We start from the raw sequence: 23,484 nt of genomic DNA, 5'->3' as shown, positions 1-23,484 counted from the left end.
ATTTTCCTATTGAGTAAAATGTATATAACTGCATGTGTATTATTTTTCCTTCCTTTGATCAGTTACTGTAAGAGTTCAAGTGTTAGCTGTTTGCCCTATTCCTTCTTAATTGTTTGTGTAGATGTCTATTCATATACCATGATTACACTACATAATTTCCCCTAACCTTCCTTTTCTGAAAAGATATAAATTAGTATTGGCAGCTAGGTGGCACAGGGGATAGAGTGGTGGACCTGGAGTCAGGAAAGCCTGAGTTCAAATCCAGCCTCAGACACTTACTAACTGTGTAACCCTGGGCAAGTCTCCTAATCCTGTTTGCCTCAGCTTATTAATCTGTCAAATGATCTGAAGAAAGAAATGGCAAAGCACCCAATAGATTTGCCAAGAAAAATGTTGGATACAGTTGAACAACAAGAAGTACAAAATGAATATTACCTCTGATTTCCATTGTATTGATTTTTTTTTTTTACAATTGAGTTAGTATCTGCCTGGAGTCAGCTTGCTCAGGAATGCAGTTCCCCCTTAAAATTAGTTTAAAACAGAGTTGTTGTCACTCTAAGCAATAGCCACCAGGATATCTGCTTGTTGTCTGCAAACCCCAACCAGCTTAACTTGTTGCCAACCTCCCCGACCCATTCAAAATGTCCTTGTGCAATTAAGAGAGATTTGATCTCTTCCAAAGGGACAACCTAACGGTACTGATCCCCTAGAAAACATTAGAGGAAGCAGATGAGTACCATAAAAAAATGAACAATCCTGAATTGTCAGAAGGGTATGATCAGCCCCACCTGAATGCCAGTCCCCCTTTCTAAGGACAGCAACTGGTAATGTTCCATAAGACAGCCATCTTTCCTGTGTCAATAATGACGGTCCCCCTTCTCATTGGACTTACTGGCTTTACTGAGGTGGCTAGTCTATAGTACTTTATTAACATCACTGTTAAATTGATTTTACTTAGATTCTATAGTTCAGTTTACCTTTTTATATTTATTTGAAATTCTTTCTCTTCCTTCCTACTGTGTTATTCTTTCCCTCTTTCCCCCTTGTTTCATATAAATTTATATATAGACAATACAGGATTCAGTGCTTAATTATCTCTTAAAGTTTACATATGTTACTTTGCAGACTCAGCAAGCCTGTGTTATTTCACTTTTTATGACCATGATACGTTAGAGGAACCTCCTGAATAGATTGTAAATACAACATATCAGATAGTTGACAAAGTGTCAATTGGAATTACAACCCAGGATCTCTGTCTCCAACTTTTGCCGTAACTCTTGAAGCTAGGAAGGCTTGGTATGGTATGGTATGATATGGTAAAAGTCATATAATTCAAGATAATGTGTAGAGCCCAGGCTTCCATCCTGGTAATTAGCTTACATTCCTTGGAAATGTCTCAGGGGCCCAGGACACTCGCCAACTAAGTCTATTTTTTCTTATGCAGACTGGGCTTTGCAGTTAGGGGCTGGGGCAGGGTTTTTGAGCAATAGCTGGCTACTCAGGTATCACACCTAGGTGCCAGCAACTGCGTGAATATATGATGAAGTGTCTACAAAAGAGAAGGGGGAATTGATTGAAATGCTGAAATACTGAAACACCCCTCTTCCTGGTGTTGATCCAGAGGGGGTAGCAAAAAACAATTATCAATATTTTCAAAAAATTTAACCCATTTAGTAATGTATTTTTGACTATTTTCCATACACTACCTTATAGTCTTTGTTTGGTCATGGTAAATTTTTGTCTACCTTTTGTCCTTAGGATAATGAACGCTATGTTTAAGCTACCTAAAATTACAGAATAAAAAGGGGAGAGATGTGGGGAGCCAGCTATATCCTGTTTAGGCCTCTTAGACCTCTGCAAGGCAAGGTCTAGCGAGAATGGGACTATGCATGGCAAGACCAGTTTTAGGATAAGAAGACTTGGCAAAGAAAACCCACCTTTGTAGCTGATTACCCACATAGGAGATGACAGTAATGTTTCAGTCTGGTTATCTACATATGAGAGAACATAAATGTTTCAATTTGGTTAGCCTTGAGTAAAAATAGTGTCTCACTCCTAGGAATAAGGAGATAAAAAACTTAACCAATGCTTTATTGTACTCTTCTTTGAAGTCTGGATGACTCAGCAATTAACCTGTATCAAACACTGTCAGTAACATCATTAAAATCAGTCTATAGCTTGACTATATGACTTGCCTAGTCCCATGTCTCTGTCTTTTTGTGTCCATTACTTCATCGTATATTCGCACCACTGCTGGCACAATTATCCTTCAAGATTGCATCAGTTTTTAAATTTAGATCTCCATGGAGTGGAGCCAAGATGGCACAGTAAAGGCAAGGACTCATGTGAGGTCTTCCCTAAATCCTTCCAAAGATATTTAAAAAATGACTCTAAACAAATTCGAGAGCAGCAGAACCCAAAAAGGATAGAGTAAAATAAATTTCCAGCCCAAGACAACTTTGAATGTCTGCAAGAAAGGTCTACTGCACCATTGTGAGAGAGGAGCACGAGTCAGCCCAGGCTACACCAGCACAGACCACTTCCTAGCAAACCCAGAGCAGGCCTCAGAGCAACTGAATCATTGGCAGTAGTGGCAGTTTTCAGACTTTTCAGCCCATAGATACCAAAGACAACTTGGAAGGTTTTCAGGAAAGGTCTCTCACACCTGGGAGAGAGTGGAACCCAGTCCAACACAGCAGATGCAAGAAAATCATGAAAAACAAATCAACATCTGGGTAGACATAAAAAATTACTAAGAAAATAACACTTTAAAAATGGTCTAGGTCAAATGGTAAAAGAGTTCCAAAAAGCCATGGAAGAGAAGAATGCTTTAAAAAGCAGAACTGGAGAAATGGGAAAGCAGGTTCAAAAGCTCACTGAAGAAAATAATTCCATGAAAGTTAGAGTTACTAGAAGCTAATGACTTTATGAGAAATCAAGAAGTTATAAAACAGAATCAAAAGAATGAAAAAATAGAAGACATTGTGAAACATCGCATTGGAAAAACCACTGACATGAAAAATAGATCCAGGAGAGATAATTTAAAAATTATTGGACTCCCTGAAAACCATGATCAAAAAAGAGCCTAGAAATCATCTTGCAAGAAATTATCAGGGAAAACTACCCTGATATTCTAGAACCAGAGGAGAAAATAGAAATTGAAAGAATCCACTTCCTAAAAGAGATCCTAAAATGACAACTCCCAGGAATGTTACAGTTATATTCCAGAGTTCCCAGGTCAAGGAGAAAATATTGTAAGTAGCCAAAATGAAACAACTCAAATATTGTGGAAACACAGTCAGGATAGCACAAGATTTTACAGTTTCTACATAAAAGAATCAAGGGGCTTGGAGTATATTTGTGATGTCAAAGGAGCTAGGATTAAAAACAAGCATTGGCCCTGTAGTCAGGAGGACCTGAGTTCAAATCGGGCCTCAGACACTGTGGTAGCAATTAGATTTGAAGATCTTTCCCACCCATTAATAGGCCATGTGACCTGCTTAATTCACAGAAAACCCAAGACATGTGGTGGGAGGAGCTTCCTGGCAGGAAAAGGAAGTTAAGTCACAGAAAATGCTGACAGAGAGAGACAGAGAGAGAGAGAGATGTTGTGGCTGCTAATGACTGCCCTTGTGATGGTTAGAACTGAACAGGCTGACTTAGCTGTATTGTGAGTTTGTTTTGGGGAATACCCCAGCAAGATTGGAGAGGTTTTGGGATGGCAAGGTTCCAGGCTGTTCTATGGTGTTTTAAGTTCCCTGATGTTATGATAAAGTGGGCTGAGTGGCTGTGGGAGCTTAACATTTGGTTATGGGATATGATTTTCTGGTGTCTGAATAAATGGTTTACCTCTTTTACCTTCTATGTGGAGAGTCTTCTATACTTTGCAATACAGAACTACATAAGCATTTGACAATTATCATCTACATTGCAGTTATTGTCTTGCTGTATCATTTGGTGACTAGGAGGATGCGACTGCAAGATATAAGATCTCTATTTAGAGGCAGAAGGGCTTTAGAAGAAGAAATGGTTGTTCCAGGATGGGAGGATGTAACATTACTGCCTTTCAAGGGAATGGTCTAAGGGTACTCTCTGTGAGGATTGGAAGCAAAAGCTACAGGGTGTAGGACCCAGAAATTTGGAGTTATGCATCGGAGAGGTTACTGTTGAGCCAAGAATGGGGAGCCCAAGAGCGATCTCTAGATGAGGCTGGATTTTACTCATAGCCTATCTTATTGTAAATGAGCCCAGAGATAGATTTTTAGGAGAGAGAGCTCAGGCTCAGACAGTCACTGAAATATCTGAGAATACTTCTATACCACAGCAAGATGGAGAAACTCGGGTGATACAACAGCAGGAAGCTAACAGCCTTGTTGTAAATTGTGTTGGTAAGCGAAATGGCCTTTGTTTTCTTTGAGTAATCCTTACTAGGTGCTAAGCCCTAGGCCCAAACCCCTATTAGATGTAAAACCTTAGTGAGTGTGGATTGGCAACTAAGGTGGGGCTCAAGGTGGGGCTAACTCCAGGGAGGGCCTAGTTTGCATGTCTGAGGCTCTTAGACCACATGGGTTTAAGTCCGCCTCTTTGTGATGATTCTAGGTCACGTGGGTGAGTCGCATGTGTGACTCACCCCTGACGCTGAAAAAGATATAAAAACCAGGGGTTGGCTGTCTATTCTTTGGAGCTCATTCCCGCAGCAGTGGTGGCGCGTGACTCTGGGCCAGCCCTTGTTCTGAGCTCTCGGACTGAACCTAGATGTTGGTAACTATGAATCTGTATTGGGTCTGTCTGTTGATTTTTGTAATTGGTTTGTATTTTGTTCTGAAGTTCAGGGTACTGGTTTTTTCCCTGAACTAAGTGAATGCTGTCTGTCTGCTGGATTAAAGTAAACTTGTCTACCCCTTCACCTTGCTTTCCTTAGTTAAGCAGATCAAAAGAACCTGTGCTGTTGGCAGCTTTCTGGGTGCTGGCTGTGGGTGGATCTTACACCCCCACAGAAGCTGCTAGCCGGATTGTTGAAACATAAATTCAGCTAGAAGGCAGAGGGAGCCAAGGAAGTCAAGAGTGCACCTCAGTTCAGCCCAGGTTGAATCTAGCAGTCAGTGTGGTCATCATGGTTACAGGGGCAGAGAATCTGGATAGGAAGATACAATGTTAGAACCATGGATGCAAGGCTATACTTTTTTGCATGGTATTTTTCACAGAGAAAGTGAGCCAGTATCACACCAGACCTCTCAAAGAGAAGTGCACCTCATAGACTGGAAGAGGCAGGAAACAGAAGGTGAAAATACTCAATTTAGGTTGGTTTTACATGACTTTACCCAGCAGGAAATCACAGATATCTTGAGTAGGTTCATCCAAAAAATAGGGAGAATTGTTAATATCTTGGATGGTGAGAAGCAGTGACGACGGGGCTGCAGAAATGTGGATTTTGTGGATTGTGTGAGATTCATAAGTATTAGTAAGAACTCTTTTGTACAGCAAGCTTTTAGGGATTATCATTCGTAAAGAACTAATCAAGCAACCAATTTGTTGGTTTTGGCTGCGACAGGTTGTAAAGAGGAATATTCTGCTGATACCATGTGGCCTTCTGTGGATAGACCCTGATATTCAATTAGGGACTGTACAAGAAAGTTAAAGGAAGAGGTAATGAAGACTGCGTTGTGTTGGGGAACACTGCAGTTTATTATGAAACTCCTTTGGAGTCTCTCATAGGAATTTGATAGTTAAGATGGCACCCTCAACTTATAAACATGTGATTCTGACTCTGCTGATTGCAGAAGTAGGGAACCTTCTTTCAGAGATTCTGGATAAGATTTCACAGGTGATTTAGGAGACTGAGGAAGAGATAAATTTCCTCGGGAAAGAAGGGTACACAGCCAACAACTCCAATGTCCAACAAATAGGGTGATAACGAAAGAGATGTTTAGTGCTCTATTGAAAGCAGGGGGAGATTTTAGAAGAATAGATACTGATAGAATAAAACTGAGAGCTAAAGTATGGGTAAAACAGAAGCCAGATGATGTTCCAAAGGCTGCAGAAATTACATCACATGGGATAGATAATACTGTAACAGTAGTCTACCCAGAAGAAAATAATTATGAAACTGTATTTTTGACTCATGTATTCTATTATGAATAATGCTATGATAGTCTCTTTGTTTCTTTTTGGACTTTTGATTATTAAATGTGTTTGTGAGATTTGTTTCCTGTAGGCTTAGTAACATCCACCTACAGATGCCTGATCGCTTAAACCAGATGTCACCCTCTGATGTGTTCAGATGTCACTTCTGGACCTGTCCACAACTGTGACGTGTCATCCCTGGCCCTGGTGTCACCTGAGTTTCAGAAGCCAGCTTGCTAAAGAATTGACCTCTCAAATAGGACTCTTTGTCTTTTGGGGCAGGGACAGCTCTACCTCCAATTTCAGCAAGAAGAAGCTTTGGAGGACTAGACCTTCTCTCCTTACCCCAAGATTTTGGGCCCCATTTCGTCAAGGGCGGAATGATGACATTGTTTTATATACTTATTTTGTATTATCCCTGTTATATTGTTGTGTGAAGTTCTATTGACATCAGTTATCCCAGAATTCCCATTGCCCTGTGTAATGGATATGAAAGAATTTCAGGTCAAATGTAGTAGCAAATCTATAGGCATATGAGAAAATGCTGTGGATCACTACTGATTAGAGAAATGCAAATCAAAACAACTCTTAGATACCACATCTCTCCTGTCAGATTGGCTAAAATAACAAAACAGGAAAATGATAAATGCTGGAAAGGATGTGGGGAAATTGGAACATTGTTGCATTGCTGGTGGAGTTGTGAGCTGATCCAGCCATTTTGGAGGGCGGTGTGGAACTATGCCCAAAGGGCTATAGAAATGTTCATACCCTTTGACCCAGCAATACCACTTCTAGGGTTGTATCCCAAAGAAATCACGCAAGCGGGAAAAGGACCCATATGTACAAGGATATTTATAGCTCTTTTTGTGGTAGCCAAGAATTGGAAATCAAAGGGATGCCCATCAATTGGGGAATGGCTGAACAAGCTGTGGTATATGAAGGTGATGGAATACTATTGTGCCATAAGAAATGGGGATGATGCAGACTTCGTAACAACCTGGAAAAACCTACACGACATAATGCTGAGTGAGCGGAGCAGAGCCAGGAGAACGTTGTGCACAGCCACAGATATATGGATTCCGTGAGGACCAACCCCGACATACTGCGCTCTTCTCAGCAACCTAAGGCACAAGGACAACTCCAGGGGACTCACGATGGAGAATGCTATCTTCATCCAGAGAAAGAATTGTGAAGTTTGAATACAGATCAAAGTGCACTACATGCTCGCCTTTTTTTGCCTCTCTTTTGTTTTTGTTTTTGGGTGTTGTTTTTTGGTTCTGTTTCTTCTTTCTCATGATTCATTCCATTGATCATAATTCTTCTCCACAACTTGACTAGTGCATAAATTAATTCAATGCGAAGTTATACATGATAGTTATATGAGATTCCATGCCGTCTTGGGGAGGGAGGGGGAAGGGAGGGGAGAAAATCTGGAACTCAAACTATGTAGAACCGTGTGTGGTAAACTAAAAATAAATAAATAAAAAAATTTAAAAAAAATGTAGTAGCAATTTGATTTGAGGACCTTTCCCACCCATTGATGGGCCATGTGACCTGCTAATGTCACAGGAAGCCCAAGTTACATGTGGTAGGAGGAGTTTCCTGACAGGAAAAAAGAAGTTATACCACAGAAAATGCTGAGAGAGGTCGAAGGAAAGATGTTATGGTGGCTGCTAATGCTAAATGCCCTCGTGATTGTTAGAACTGAACAGTCTGACTTAGCTATACTTTGAGTTTGTTTTGGGGAAGACCCCAGCATGGGGTCAGAAAGGTTTTGGGATGACAAGTTTTCAGGTTGTGATATTGTGTGTGGAATGTTTACTGCAATAGACTGGATTGGTGGCTTGTGGGATCTGGTTCTCTGGTGTCTGAATAAATGGTTTGCTTCTTCTACCTTCTATGTGGAGTTGTGTATATATTGTGATACAGAACTACATAAATATTTTGACAATTATCATCTAAATCGTTGTTATTGCCTTACTGTTACAATGACTTAGCTATTCTCAGCAATACAGCAATCCAAGACTTATAATAAAAAATTCTATCTATCCCCAGAGAAAGAATTGATGGTGTCTCAATACAGATTGAAGCATACTTTTTTCTTTTCTTTTTCTTGAGAGTTTTTTTGATCTATGTTTTCTTTCACAACATGACTGTTTTGGAAATTTATTTCATGACTACACTTGTTTTAGCTATAGCCAATGGCTTGTCTTCTCAGTGTGGTCAGTTGGGGAGGGAGGGAGAGGAAGTTGGGACACGAAGTTTTAAAAATGAATGTTTAACAATTTTTACAACCAGTGTCTCTTGCATATTCTTTGACCCAGCAATAACCATTTCTAGGTCTGTATCCCAAGGAATTCATAAGAATGGGAAAAGGACCAGTAAGTAAAAAAATATTTATAACAGCACTTTTTGTGGTGGCCTAGAATTGGAAGTTGAGGGGATACTGATTAGTTGGGAATAGCTGAATAAGTTGTGGTATATGTGATAGAATGTTATGGAATACTACTGTGCTATAAGAAATGATGAGAAGGTGGATGTCAGAAAAATCTGGAAAGACTTATATGAACTGATGCTGAGTGAAGTAAGCAGAACTAAGAGAGAAAAAACTATGACATCTGAGTGCATATCAAAGCATATTACTTGCTCTTTTTTTTGTTTCTTTCTTATGGCTTCTCCCAGTGGTTCTAATTCTCCATTGCAACATGAGTAATGTGAAAATATGTTTAAAATCAATTTATATGTAGAGCCTGTATAAGGTTGAACACCATCTTGGGGAGGGAAGGGGAGAAAGTTAAAAACTCAAAATCTTTTAGAAGTGAATGTTGAAAACACAAAAAAACCAAATATTTTAAATAGATATTAAAAACTTATTATATGTAACATGGTTAAAATCAAATCTGAATAAAAATTTGTGAAAAGATTGCATCAGTTTCATTACTGTCAGTTGCCTTTGTTCTTCTGAGCAAAGAACTCCTTGCAAAAACTGTATTTTAGAGAGGGCTCACAAACCAAGGAACTTTTTATTTTCCATTAGTTGTATTTCTTGAGCACAACTTGGACTCCTATCTGTCAGCAGGTTTTTCCTTCATTTTTTTAGTTTCCTTTTTTCTGGCTGTCTTCTCTTTTTGGTTTTTGAATTCATAGCACTTAGTACATATTTGTCGCTTAAACATTTATTGACCAACACACAGTATAATTTGCTTTTCTTTGTATATATATTGCTTTGTGGCCTTTTATATTTAGAAACAGTATTTTGAAAAGGTTTCCATGACGCAAAATATATTAAGAAAAGCTGAAGTAGTCCTTTGATAAAATACAGACTAAACATCTTAGCATATTCTAAGAGGGGTGGGACTATGTGTTTATGTGAATGCTGTTGCAATAAGAATAAGTATTAGTAACTTTAACAAAATAGTAAGTATCTAAGTCCATTTATAAAGAACTCTTTCTCTTTATTGGTGGACCTTGATTACCCAGTGGACTGATTATGTGAGGGTTGAGAGACTGAGAAATGAGGCTGTCAGCTTCTTGACTTCCATGTTTGAGAGAGAATACAGATTTTCCTAGGGTCTTCTTTAAGGTCTTCTGGAGTTGGCAGGAGCAAGAGAGAAAAGAGAATTATTTGATCCCTACTCTTTTTGAGATTTGCATTAGCTTTGTGATTTTCTCCCTTGTAGCTTTGAGAAAGGAGATGCACACCTACTCCAGGCTGTTGAAGGAAAACATTTTAGAAAGAAGTTGACACATATTCCTTTATATATATCTATCTCCAATTTACTACAGAGTACAGTTCAGAGTATATCTCTTGGTTGAGATTTGGGACTCTGTTGAGTGGAGACAATCTCAGTTCCAGTGAAAGAGATCTTATGAACATCCATAGGTCAAAACATTTCCTGAGATACCAGCAAAAATTCTAGTGCAAAGGCACAGTTTTATTAGCTCCTGTGTCCTCACACTCTGAGATTCAAATTAGCTAGTGTTCAGTTGAGAAAAGTGCTGATTCACAGAGACTTGCCAAGTAATCATCTCTGTGGGAAACATTATCTTGCTGGGCAGAAGAGATAAGAGAGAGGAAGGGTTACTTGAGCTATATGAGTCTCTTAGAGGAGAATATTGTTTGCAAGCTTTGATTAATAAAAGTATAATTAATGTTTCATTTGTTTTAGTCATCATAAGTAAAGAAAAACAGGTTGTACACCTGTACACCTACATCATAAATTACAATTTCCCAAAGAGAAGTATTTTATTTTGTGAAGTTACAGGGGTATTGGGGTCATAGAGGAATATACTGAAAAATTTTTTTTCTAGTTTTTATCATTTTTTTCTGTTTAGAATGTTTTATTTATTTGTTTTTATGTTACTGCTTAAATGGGCTATTGAAATATTTTTTAAACTTTTATTTATAGTTTTGAGATCCTAATTCTATCCTTTTTTCAGTCCCTTCCCCTCTCTCTGACACTATAAAGCTATCAGATATAGGTTATATATGTACAATTATGTAAAACATTGGATGGGCTTTTTGAAGGTTTTTTGTTTAGACTTTTCTTATATTTTGCCTTTTAAAATTATTTTAATATGATATATGCACATATATAAAATGTGAATAAAAACTGTGCCTACCCTCAGGGTTGTGAAGATTAAATAGGAAAATGTACTACATTTTCATATCATTACTGCTGTCAAAATATATATATTTTTCCATGTTTATGGAAGTTCCCTGAAGGTATTACATTTTCTTTAGCTTTACAAATTTGTTTATCTCTCACCAATAAAAATTTTTTTCTATTGTGGGAGATTAGCAAAAATTCGTTTACATGAACTTTTCACTTAAGTAAAATTTCTGATTTCCTGAATGCATGGATACTTTTCTGTTATAAATAAGTAGGATTTTTTCTTTGATTTTCATATTTTGTTCTTTTAGTTTATGATGTAGACATAGCAGAAATAGAAAGGTTGTGAAATATTAGCTCATTAGGCTTAACACCTTAAAAGGTTTGTGTGTGTTTATGTAAATACCTCCATAGGAACTCAATATTCCTTTAATATTGCTCTTTATTGTGACTTTTTTTCAATAATTACTCGGTTCTTTCTTTTCCCACATAAGTTTCATCCTAATTTTCATTTGCTGTTATGTTTTCATTATTTTTTCTTTTTATTTGAATATTGTACATAAAATATTAGTTCTGGTGATATTTACAAAAATTTAATACACAGGGTACCATCAGGTGGTTGTGTAAGTTAAAATTGGTTATAAATGCTGGATCCAAGATTATTTGCATTATTTTCGCCAGTTCTTAACATCCTGCACAATTTGCTATATCGCAACTTCCACAAGCTAGGAATTTTCCATTAAAAAAATAAAAATAAATGTTCTTTTTTTAAAATTCAACCACGCATGTGTAATAAGCAAGCTAGCGAGTTTTTTAAAAGTGGGGGCAGTCGAGCGGAAGGAAGGAAGGATTTGCGCATGCTCCGTAGCTAGGTGAGTGACGCACTGTTTGGGCCGGGGAACGTGCCCCACTACTGTTTCTACTGCTGTTACTTCTAGGTAATTTGTCTAGTTGGTTCTTTCTCTAACCCTTAATTTTCTTCTGGATTCGAGAGGTGAGTTATTACGATTGAAATTCTTTGTTTCTTAGGGGATGTAGAAGTATTTCTAGAAAGACGGGTATGGTGGGGCCTACGAAGGGTGGGAGGACCTTTTTCAGGAAAACATAAATGACTAACGTTTTACTTTCCAAAATGAAGTTCTCGTTACTATATCGTGAAGAACTGTTACAAGTAAAACAAATCGTCTAATATAAGCTATTGTTTACCATCTGACTAGCCGTTAAATATTATTATATTCTTAACGACTGTAAAGAAAACATTGACCTTTGAGAATTCTGCCTCTAGAGGTTTTTGTAACCGCCTTTTAAAAACAATTTTTTTTTCTTTTTTGGAGTTGCTTTTCTTCAAATATAACTCCTGCTTCGCTTTCTTACTGCACTCATTTCCTTTAAAATTATTTGGGAAGTCATTCAAATTTATAGGGAACAGAAATATTCCAATTAAATAATGTGGTGTTGTTATTAGAGATTTCAATTTGTACTATGTGCAGTGAAGTGTGTACTAAGTGAGGAACAAATGTGTGCATCATTGTTTAAAAATCATCAAAATTTGGAAGGATAAATCAAAGAAATACCTACTATAAAAACACCTACTATAAAAAGTACAAGCGAAAGTAAAACAGCCCTTCTTCTCAGACGGGGAGTTTATGTATAAATAGGTTATTATTTAAGATTGAAAAAAATGGGTTATTATTTAAGATGGAAAAGTCTCATTATTTTTAGTATATAGTGACAAATGAAAATGCCTTTTTTTTCCCCACATGCAGAAATCTTACCTATTTCTCAATTTTGAATTTGAAACATTTGACAATGAAAAGCAGTTTGGTGGCTATAACTTTTATTTCAAGGTGTTAGATTTGTGAGTTAACGAGAGAAGAATATTTGAATCCACAATAATATTTTCTGGATAAAAATTCCCTGAAGGTTTGAATTACATATTGGTTTTGTATGTTCTATAATGAGTGAGCGCTGGAAGTAAAACATAGAAGTAGAGGATTAGACTCTGGGAAATTAATTGCTTCTTATTTGATAACCCAAACTGGTCTAAGGGATTAAGGTTTTTGAGGTTTTAAGTTCTGAGGGAAAGCTGCTGCTTAAAATGGTGGTGGCTTGATTTGAACTACCACATGCAGTCTCTTGTGTTTCCCAAAAGTAGCATTATCTGAACATCTTGCACAAAATCACAGATATATATTTGGGATACAGCAAACTGTACAATTTAGCAGAAATATAAAGTACATAAAAATTACAGTACACACAAAAAATTAATTGTAGTTGGATTTATCTTATAAACTATAGATAGCCACTCAAAGGTCTATGAAACCAAAGTGACAGTCACATCTATGCCTAATATTGATCTGATAATTTTTGAATATGGTGTTTTATATAGTGAAAGAGCTGACAGGTCAGTTAAGAGCTAGTACCGCAGTTAGAAAGGATATAGGTCTAATGTACCATGACGTTTCAAGAAAAAGAATATGGATTCAAATCTCACAGGTTTCACTTACTGGATGGCTTTTACTCAACATACATAGCTCTTTCCTTATTTATCAAATGGGAAAATTTGATTAGAAGAATACCAGGGCACCTTCAACCTCTAAATCTGTGATTCCTAAGGATATGTGTCATTAGCTTATCAACAGTTACCAGCCCTGGAAGTGGAACCAACTTACATTTTAACCCCATCAGTCCCTGTGAAAATGATGTGAAGGACGAGGCATTAACATCTATTTTGCAATTCCCCCATCAGATTACAGCTTGAGAGGTAGCACTCTGATTTTCTCTTTGTATACCTAGTAGCCAACCAGGTTTTGCTGGGTAAATTATTATTTATTGTGAGTCTATATAATTTTGCCTTTTTAGGATATCATATTCTAAGCTGTCTTTTCCTTGGCAGATATTTGATGATCCTAATTGTGGTTCTTCGTAGTGGACCACTTCTGTTTCTGGCCATTTGCAGTATTTTGTTCTTTGATGTGCAGGCTTACTCCAGTAAGATTTTGCTTACTGTTCCCCTAATCAACTTTTCTATTTTAAAAACTAAAATTTTTTTGACAAAGAATTTTTTTGAATTTTTCTGCTTTTCTCCATAGCTAGAGTTGCTGATTTTAATTACATAATGTTCAGTTTTGTGTTAATTTTGTTTAACAGTGTAGCAGTCATTGTGTATTTTGTTTTTCTGGTTCAGTGTGCATTATTCTGTATCAGTTCAAATGATATCCTGTTACAAAATTTAACTTTTTAGTAAATAGACCTAAAAGGAATTTTATTTATTTAGTTTAATCTGATTTTAAGGTGTAGAAGTTCAGATCTAGTGAGGTGAGTTATCAGAATGTGGGATCATAAGGAAAAGATCTTAGAGATCATTTTGAGATAGAGGTTCTTAACATGATCCCTGGCTAGATTTCAAAGGGTACATAAATTTGAATGGGTAAAAGTTGCATCTTTGTTTTCATTAACCCTCTAGGTGAAATTTAGCATTTTCCTCAATTAAAATGATCATTCTGAGAAGTCTGCCAATTTGGTCCATGACACTTAAAGCATTTAAGAATTTCTGAAAAACTTGAAGCGTTAAGTGACTTGCTGTGGATTGTACAAAGTTTTCATATGCAGTGGTCTTTCCACTTTACTACCTGAAGTTCACACAACTAGTGATAGAGATACATCAGGTTTTATCGATTTGTGGCTAATAAAACTTTTCCTCAAAATTAATGACCTTGCATTTTTTTCTGTGTTCTTTATAGCATTTTTTTTTAGGATTTCGGTGTTATTAATCAAAAACCATGTCAAGCTCAGGTGAACAGAAGAAAGCGTACTCAAGACTACACAGATGTGGATTTTGCAAATCTAATAAAGACAAGGAATGCGGACAACTATTGATATCTGAAAACCAGAAAGTAGTAGCTCACCACAAATGTATGGTAGGTATATTTCTGAAAAATTAATTATGAAAATATAGTTTCATTCCTGTAGAATTATATCCATTTTGCATATTTTAAAATATGCCACAGGATGCAATGTCAAGATTTGAATGACTTTAAAATGTCTTTTTGTATAATTGTAGCTGTTTTCATCTGCTTTGGTATCCTCATATTCTGATAATGAGTGTCTTGGTGGATTTTCTATTGAAGACATTCAAAATGAAATGAAAAGAGGCACTAAACTGGTAAGTCAGAAGTTGAGTATTTAAAAAAATAAATTTTTTGGAGTTGGTGGGGAGTCTAATTAAATCACTATGGAGAACTTTGAGTGTGAAAAATTCCTCTACTGATACAGGTCACCACCTTGTCTATAACTTAAAACCTTGACAGGTTAAATGACTAATGCTTTAATCACCCAGTGGTAGGTCTTTCTGTTTCCAAGCCCAACTTTAATGGAACTTTAAAGTTTGCTGCATATTTGAAGCAGGTAAAAGCATGAACAGTGATAATTATAGTAAATATTAGTCGTGTTAAGAGCTGGATCTAGAAGAAAGAATTACTGATTGAAAGAATTCATTCTGCCTGGGGTTAACGGAATAGAATAGCCTGTAGGTTAATTTGTTTAGAGCGTAGTGTGAAAAGCAGGGAAGTAAAGTAGAGCCATTAGGGCAGGATACATATATTTTGAGAATGACCTGCACATGGGTAATAATTGAACCACAGCATAGAAAGAAAAGGAGGAGGTCCTTGCTCTCAGATAGCTTCCATTTGATCTGGGAAGACAACACAAACCTATGTAAGCATGTGGAAACCTTCAAGAAGTGCCTTTTGACCTTAGTCTTGAAAAAATTAGCATTTCCGGGAGACGGAGGTTAGGAAGGTGTTCATTCCAGGCAACAGGTATGGAGTGTTATGTTTTAGGAACAGCAAGAATTCCATTTTAGCCAGTTCTTAGAATGAGATGTATAACTCTAATGGAGCTCACCATCTAATTGCCCTTGGACATCTCTCTATCTGAGGTCCTGTTTTTAGGAATTTTGAACAAAAGGTCACAGTGTGATGAGGTAAAAGTTTTGGTTTGACTTCCTAGAATGATAGTTCTTAATTAGAGTTAGAACTTTTGAATTCCTTCTGTGACCATTTCCCTCCCTAAAATCAATATATCCTTTCTGAATAAAAAAGAGAATACTAAAGGTGGATGAACCTTCTGGAGTCTCCCAAAGATTCCACTTTGTGCCTGTTGTCTTTTTCCTCAGATCTCAGGGATCTCAACATTTTTACACAGATAATTTTAAGATCTACCTAACCTTTTCATATGTCCTGTAGTTCCCTGCCTCTGCCAAAACTGAGAGCCTTGCCTTATACTTTACAGAAAAAACAAGGAAATTTTTTGTGAGCTTCCTTTCTTTTCATAAAATAAAGAAAATGATTACACATGAAACTGCAAATTTACTATGTATGTATGGCTAGCTATTCCTTTTAAATACACAGCAAAGTTATTATGTGCTTTTTTCTACCCCCCCACCCTAATATAACCACCATTAAACACAAGCATATATATGTATGTATGTTATATATGTTTATATGTAAACATATATACGTAAAATTATTCTGTACATACTATTTATCAGTTTTTTTTCTGGGTGAAGGTAGCATTATTCTTCACATGTCCTTTATGGTTAATTAGGGTATTTATAATAATCAAAATAACTTATTCTCTCAAAGTTATTCTTAAAAGAACAGATACGATATTCTTCTTGGCTCTTCTCTTGTTCTTTCCACTTATTTTTAATCTCTCCTCATAGTAGAGAAGGAGGAGGAGGAAGAAGAGGAGTGTCCTGTTTCTCTTTAGATTTTTGTAGCTCAACTTCTCAAAAATCCTTCTTACTGTAGATTCCTCCACTTTCTCTTACTTTCTTCTGAATCCTTACAGTCTGGCTTCCAATCTCATCATTCCACCAAAACTGCCCTCTCCAAACTTACTGCTGATCTTAGTTGCCAAATCCAGTGGCTTTTTCTCCCTGACCTATCTGCAGCCTTTGACACAGTTGACCACTTTCCAACTGCTCCATCTCTGCTTTACTTTTACTGTATGTCATGTAATCATAAGTATTCCCCGGGGTTCTGTCCTAGGCCCTCTTCTGCTCTCCTCCTATACTATTTGACTTGCTGATCTCATTAGCTTGCGTGTATTCAATTACCACATCTGCACTCAAGATTCTCAAATCTACCTCTCCTACCCCAGTCTCTCTGCTGACCTCTAATATCACACCTCCAATTACCTCTCAGGCATCTTGAACTGGATCTCCAGTAGATTACATTGTATATGTTTTTATTTGCGTGTTGTTTCCCCATTAGTTTATGAGCTTCTTGAAGGCAGGAACTGTCTTTTGCCTCTTTTTTGTGTCTCTAGTGCTTAGTAATCCCTGTAATGAGAAAGAACAGGACTTACTTGATTTTTTTCACAATATTCTTCTGTCAGTACCTCTTCTGTCCACCTCAATTTTAAGCTTTCCTTTTCTGTGTTATCTTTCCTCATCATATTATAAGCTGCTTGAATGTATAAGGACTGTCTTCTTTGTCTTCTTTGTATCTTGGCACATAGTACATAGTAAACATTTATTCACTGAAACATTATTCAGTAACTACAAAACTCCCTACCCACACACAGGCACATGCAGGCATTTGGCTTTTGTAGGCCTTCACAACCTTGCCTTCCTAACTTTCTGCTCTTATAATTGCTTAGAATGTTCTTAGAATGTTCTTTGTTCTCATTTCAGTTCAACTACTGCCTTCTGTAAGTGGTCTTCTCCATCTGTCATACTGTGTGCCACCACACATATACCCCTCCCTGCCCCCATTTACCTTGTATATATTTTGTATGTATATAATTGTGAACTCCTTGAAAGTAGGGACTTTTTTTGATTTTCTTTGAATCTTCATTGTTGCACTTAGTCCATCAGTTCTCTATTGTAAATTTATATCATGTTTCATCATGAATCCTTTGCAATTGTGGTTGGTCAGTATGTTGATCAGATTTATTAAGTCTTTCAGAGCTGATTATCCTTTCAGTATTGTTTTTATGTACCATAACTTGTCCAACCATTTCCAGTTGATTGCAAATTTCCATTTGATTTCCATTGCATTTCCAATTGATTCCAAAATTGAATCCAATTCTGAATTGTCAGTGATCACAAAAAAGCTTCTACAAGTATTTTTGTACATATGGGACTTTTTTCTTTGATTTCCGTACCACTACTTAGTAGTAGTATTTCTGGGTCAAAGATTTGCCTAGTTCCATATTGCTTTCTGGAATAGGATTAGTTCACAGTTCCACCAACAGTGAATTAGTATACCTCTTTTCTCATGGATTTAACTGTCCCTCAATGCCATTTTGTCATTTTCTTTCTTTTTTTTTTTTGGTCAACTTAGCCAATCTGATGGGATGGTGAGGTGTTGTTACCTCAAAGTTGTAATTTCCACTTCTTAAATTTTTAGAGACTTAAAGTATTTTTTCGTGTGATAATTCATAATTTTACCTCTTCCTCTGAAAACTACCTATTCACATTCTTTAACTATTTACTAATTGAGGGTGGCTTTTATTCTTGTAAATTTGATTCAGTTCAGGGCAGCTAGGTGGCACAGTGAGTAGAGCGATACTTGACACACTTACTAGCTGTGTGACCTTGGGTAAGTCACTTAGCCCCAATGCCCTGCCCTCTGCCATCAAAAAAAAAATTTGGTTCAGTTCTCAGTATCTCATAGCAATAAGACCTTTCTCAGAGAAACTTGCTGTAAAGATTTTTTTCTCTAGTCTCCTGTTTTTCTTCTGTTTTTAGCTGCCTTGGTTTTATTGGTGCAAAACCTTGTAAATGCTGTTATAATTAAAATTATCCATTTTATCACATTCGAAATTTTCATCTCTTGTTTGGTCATAAGCTCTTCTGTTAATAACAGGTAATTTATTACATGTGCCACCAGTTTACTAAAGATGACACCCTTTATTTTGAGTTTATTTTGCTACTAGGACTTTATTGTTTTGGACAGTTTTTTGTTGAATGGTGAGTCCTTGCTGCAGTAACTGGGACCTTTTAGTTTATCTTAGGTTACTGTGGTCATTTTCCTGTGACTGTCGTGTACCTAATCTGTTCCATTGATCAACCTTTCTGCTTCTTACCCAATATAAAATTGTTTTGGTAAATTCAATTTTTAGTATTGTTTGAGATGTGGTACTGGTAGGTCCCCTTCCTTTTCATTTTTATTTATTGATTCCTTTGATACTCCTGAACTTTTGTCATAATTCCTCTGTTTTATTTTTTTAGCTTTATGAAGTAATTTTTTTTGATAGTTTGGAATAGCATTAAATAGGTAGATTAATTTAGGTAGTATTATCATTTCTATGATATTGATTTGGACTAGCTGTGACAATAAATGCTTCCTGAATTACTTAGATATCTATTTACTGTAAAAAGAATATTTTATAATTGTTCAGTGTTTCTTGGCAGTAGATTTCCAAGTATGTTGTACTGTTACAGTAATTTTAAATGAAATCTCTTCCTGCTGAATTTTTTTGGTAGTATATAGAAATATTGGGTGATTTATGCTAGTTTATTTTGTATCCTGCAACTTTGAAGTTTTGATTAGTATTTTCTGAGTAAATCTTAACAAACTTTTCAAAAACTGATAGTTTTGTTTTCTCTCAGCCTGTGTTCATTCCTTCAATTTCTTTTTCTTTCTTATTGGCATAGCTATTAATTGTAGTACAATATTGAATAGTAATAGTGATAATGAATAGCCTTCACCTCCATCTTAGTGTAGAGGTTTCTAGCTTATCTCAATTACAGATATTGCTTTCTCTTAGTTTTAGATAAATATTACTTACAGTTGAAAGAAATCTTTGTTTATTTCTGTGCTTTTTAGAATTTATAACAGGAATTGCTGTTGTATGTTGTCCAAAGCTTTTTCTACATTTATTGAAATGATCATATGATATCTGTTGATTCTATTATTAATAGTTATTCTTACAGTTTTCTTAATATTGAAACAACACTGGCACATACTGAAACAATTACTGGCACAAATTCAGCTTGGTATCGTTTATGATCTTTGTGAAATATTGCTGTAGTCTCCTTGCTAATATCTTACTTAATTTTTTTTGTATCAATATTCACTGGGAAAATTGGAGATTTCTTAGTACTTGAATTCTTTACTCCCAGCTCCTTCCTTTTGGATTTCTGGAAGTTTTCATTTAGGTGTTTCAGGAAGTGACTGGTATATTCTTTCAATTTCTACCTTGTCCTCTGATTTTAAGATATTTAGGTAATTTCTTTTTATGATTTCTTGTAGTTCAGTATGTAGGATTTTTTTGTTTTGTTTTGTGGGGTTTTTCGTTCACGGTTTTCTGGTATTATAGTGATTCTTGAGTTATTCCTCAATTTCTTTTCTAGGTTAGTTGTTCATCCTATGTGATATTTTCTGGGGGAGGGGCGGGGTTCAATCTTCTATTTCTTTTTAACTTTGTTCTATTATTTCTAGATACTTTATGGAGTTTTTAGATTACATTTGGTCAATCCTAAATTTGGAGTTGTCATTTTTCTTAATTGAGTTTTGTACCTCTTTTTTATTCTTTTTTCATTTCTTTTCCCTTTTCATACCTTCCTAATTGTTTTCTCCTTGTCTTTCCACTACTGCTTTAATTTGTTTTCTTTTTTTAGCTCCTTCTTTAACTCTTACTTTAACTGTTATTGGAATTCTTATTGTATTTGTATTTAAGTTGCATTTATCTTTGAGGCTTTTTTGGTAAATGTTTTCAAGTCATTCTGTTCTTTTGTGTTTGTATCCAGTTTCTCTATTGGGATTATAGCTATTTTTAGTTTCTGTTATTTGTTTGTTTGCTTGTTCTTGCAGCCTAATTATCTTTGGACTTTATGTTCATAGTGGGCTCTGTCAAGTTCATAGTGGGGAGTCAAGGGGATATCTGGCCTGAATTTCTGTTTTCTTATGTCTTTGTGTTGCTTTCATAGTTGTGGCTCGGAACCTGCAAGGTTTTAGTACTCCTAGAGTTGTGTGATACAGGTAGGTCTATTCATTGCCCTTTTGATCTGAGATCTGCAAGTTTCTGCCTTTTTCTGGATAGGATTTCCAGTAGACTGCGGCTTGTTTCGTCCTTATTGATCCACTGAGAGTCTTTCCACAACTTGTTCTTTGCTCAGTCAGAGTCAGGGCCATTATTTAATTTTTAGTTGGCTTTAGGATTCTGTAAATGCATTGTGATATGCTCTACAAAAGCAGTACTTCTGGTTGCACATGGTTATACCCTCTTTACTCTTTCTTGTTTCATTTCCGTAACTAGTAATATTATTTCACACGTTGATACTTATAAACATTTTTAGCACTATGTTAAACAAGTGTTACATAACACTTGATATAATGAATGTTTTTGCTTTCCCCTCATCTTGTTAGACAGCCCAATTTTTCTTCATTATATGTAATTTTTGTTATTGGATCCAGATAAAAATTACTTACTTTATTAAAAAAGTTCCATTTATTCCTGTGATTTTTAGAGTTTTTAAATGTAAAGAGTATTGGTTTTGTCAGAAGCCTTTTCGGCAACTATTGATACAATCAAGAAATTTATTTTATGCATTATTAACATTTAATTCAATTCAATAAACATTTATTGAGCACTTACTTTGTGCCAGGCACTTTGTTAATATGATTTATTGCATTTTTACTCTTCCTTAAGTGGAACTAACCGAACATTCCTGTTATAAGCCTAACCTGGTTGTAGTGTATAATCTTTCTAGTGCATTGTTTTATCCTACTTTATCCTCCTTATCCTATCAAATAAGATAGTATTTGAAATTCTTGGATCAATACTAGTAAGTTTGGTTTATAATTTTCTTTTTGTGCTTTGTCTCTCTTTGGTTTAGATAGCAATGCCATATTTTCAAATCATAGAAACTGGAAAGTTTTGCTATTAATGAAAACAGTTTATATAGTATTGGAAGGAATTGCTCTTTGAATTACTTATAGAATTTGTGAATCTAATTGATCTTCAAGCACCCTCACCCCCAAATTGGTTATTCATTTCTGCTGTGTCCAATATTGAGTTATATAAGCAATCTTAACATTTTATGTTTTTGTAAGTATTCATCTGTTTCTATAAGTGATTTTTTTTTCAGCATTTAAGTCAAGCAAATTAATTTCTTATAATTTTCTTAATTCTTCAGTTTTTCTAAGTTTTCTTTTTTATTTTGATGCACAAAATTTTATTTTTCTTGCTTACTTTAAAAAATAGTTAGCTGGCTATTAATCTGTTTTCTTAGGTTTTTTTTTTCAGTAGCTCCTACTTAAATTTATTAATTCAATATTCAGCTTTCAGTTAGTTTTATTTTTTAAAATCTTTTTTTTCAGTTTTGAATTCTCTCCTTCCCCCATTGAGAAGGCAAGAAAAAATCCATTATAAATATACATGATCAAACAAAACAAAGTCTTATATAATGACTATGCGAAAAAGTAAATGCTTCAGAATGCATTCTGAGTCTTCATTAAGTTTTACCCTTTATTTACCCTTCTAATTTTTGATACCAGTGATTTGTTTTTCTTCTTTTTTGTGATCCACATTTCTTTTGCTCTTGATTAATAATTTTGAATATATTGAGAGCCAGTTGGATATATTGGAAAAGTCACTGGACCTGATCTGATTTTAGTTCCAGCCCTAAAACCAAGTAACTTCATGCCCTAAGGCAAGTCATTTCATCTCTAGGAGCTGTTTCTCACCTGTTAATTGAACATAGGATCATAGTATCTGTACATCCTAATAAATTGAGCTATCCTGATAAAATTGCCTTTAAAACTTGAATTGTGATTATATTTTAAAGGCAAGGAAATGTTCCAGCAATACCATGAACAGTATATGCCATTATGGTGGCACAATATTTGAAGACTAAAGTACAGGAAAACTTTTATATTCCCTACCAGAACAGCAGTTTCCTTAGAAGTATTTCCTTAAAGCTTTCTTGATTTTTTTTTAGTAATATTTTTACCTTAATGGTGGATGACTGTGCTGCTCGATGATGTAACTAATAATGCAGAGGAATAGTAATTTCTTTTTAAATTTTAAATAGCCCCTACATATAGGCAAGCAGTTCATTAGGGGTTTTGTAGATTTATTGTTTATTCTGAACTTGAGTCTTGTTAGTTTTGTGGGACATTTGAAATTGTATTTCATCATTAAACTCCTTTTCAGAAATAAGTTTATCTCTCAGGTGACATTTCCCACCTATCATATTGGCAAATGTGACAGAGAAGGAAAAAGATAAATGTTGAAAAACTGGGACACTAGTTGTGAACTAATCCAGCCATTCTGGGGAACAGTTTGGAACTGTGCCCCATGAAGCTGTGCATACTTTTGATCCAGTAATACCCTTATTCCAAGGGTATTCCAAGGAGATTTTTTTTTAAGGAAGAGAAAGAAGCTATTTGTATAAAAATATTTAAATCAGTTCTTTTTGTAATGGCTAAGAATTGGAAATTGAGGGGATGTCCATCAACTGGGAAATGGGTAAACAAATCACAACTTGTATATGATTGCAATGAAATATTATTGTGCTATAAGAAATGACAAGCAGGATGATTTCAGAAAAAGTCTTACATCAACTGATGCAGAGTGAAGTAAGCAGTTCTAGGAGAGCATTGAGCCACAATAACAACAAAAATGACTAAAGAACAACTGTGAATGATTTAGCTCTTTTCAATCTTAACCTCAGTCTTAGCTCTTCTTAATCTTATTAATGATCCAAGACAGTTCTGAAGGAATGCTGTCC

At 35.6% G+C, this 23,484-nt stretch overlaps 1 protein-coding gene across 2 annotated transcripts in view; it reads left to right on the top strand.

Moving 5' to 3' along the window:
* The first annotated feature begins 11,623 nt into the window (after positions 1 to 11,623).
* The window catches only part of LOC118833326 (PHD finger protein 6-like), a 35,614-nt gene continuing 23,753 nt past the window's right edge, over positions 11,624 to 23,484 (top strand). For both annotated transcript variants that reach the window (XM_036740691.1, XM_036740690.1), the window contains exons 1-3: positions 11,624 to 11,730; positions 14,480 to 14,656; positions 14,800 to 14,901. In XM_036740691.1, the coding sequence (XP_036596586.1) occupies positions 14,519 to 14,656; positions 14,800 to 14,901 (240 nt within the window). In that variant the 5' untranslated portion in view covers positions 11,624 to 11,730; positions 14,480 to 14,518. The remainder of the gene's footprint in view (positions 11,731 to 14,479; positions 14,657 to 14,799; positions 14,902 to 23,484) is intronic.

This window comes from Trichosurus vulpecula, unplaced genomic scaffold (genome assembly GCF_011100635.1).
Source record: "Trichosurus vulpecula isolate mTriVul1 unplaced genomic scaffold, mTriVul1.pri scaffold_31_arrow_ctg1, whole genome shotgun sequence".
Classification (NCBI taxonomy): domain Eukaryota; kingdom Metazoa; phylum Chordata; class Mammalia; order Diprotodontia; family Phalangeridae; genus Trichosurus; species Trichosurus vulpecula.
This window is presented reverse-complemented; position numbering and strand designations above follow the sequence as displayed.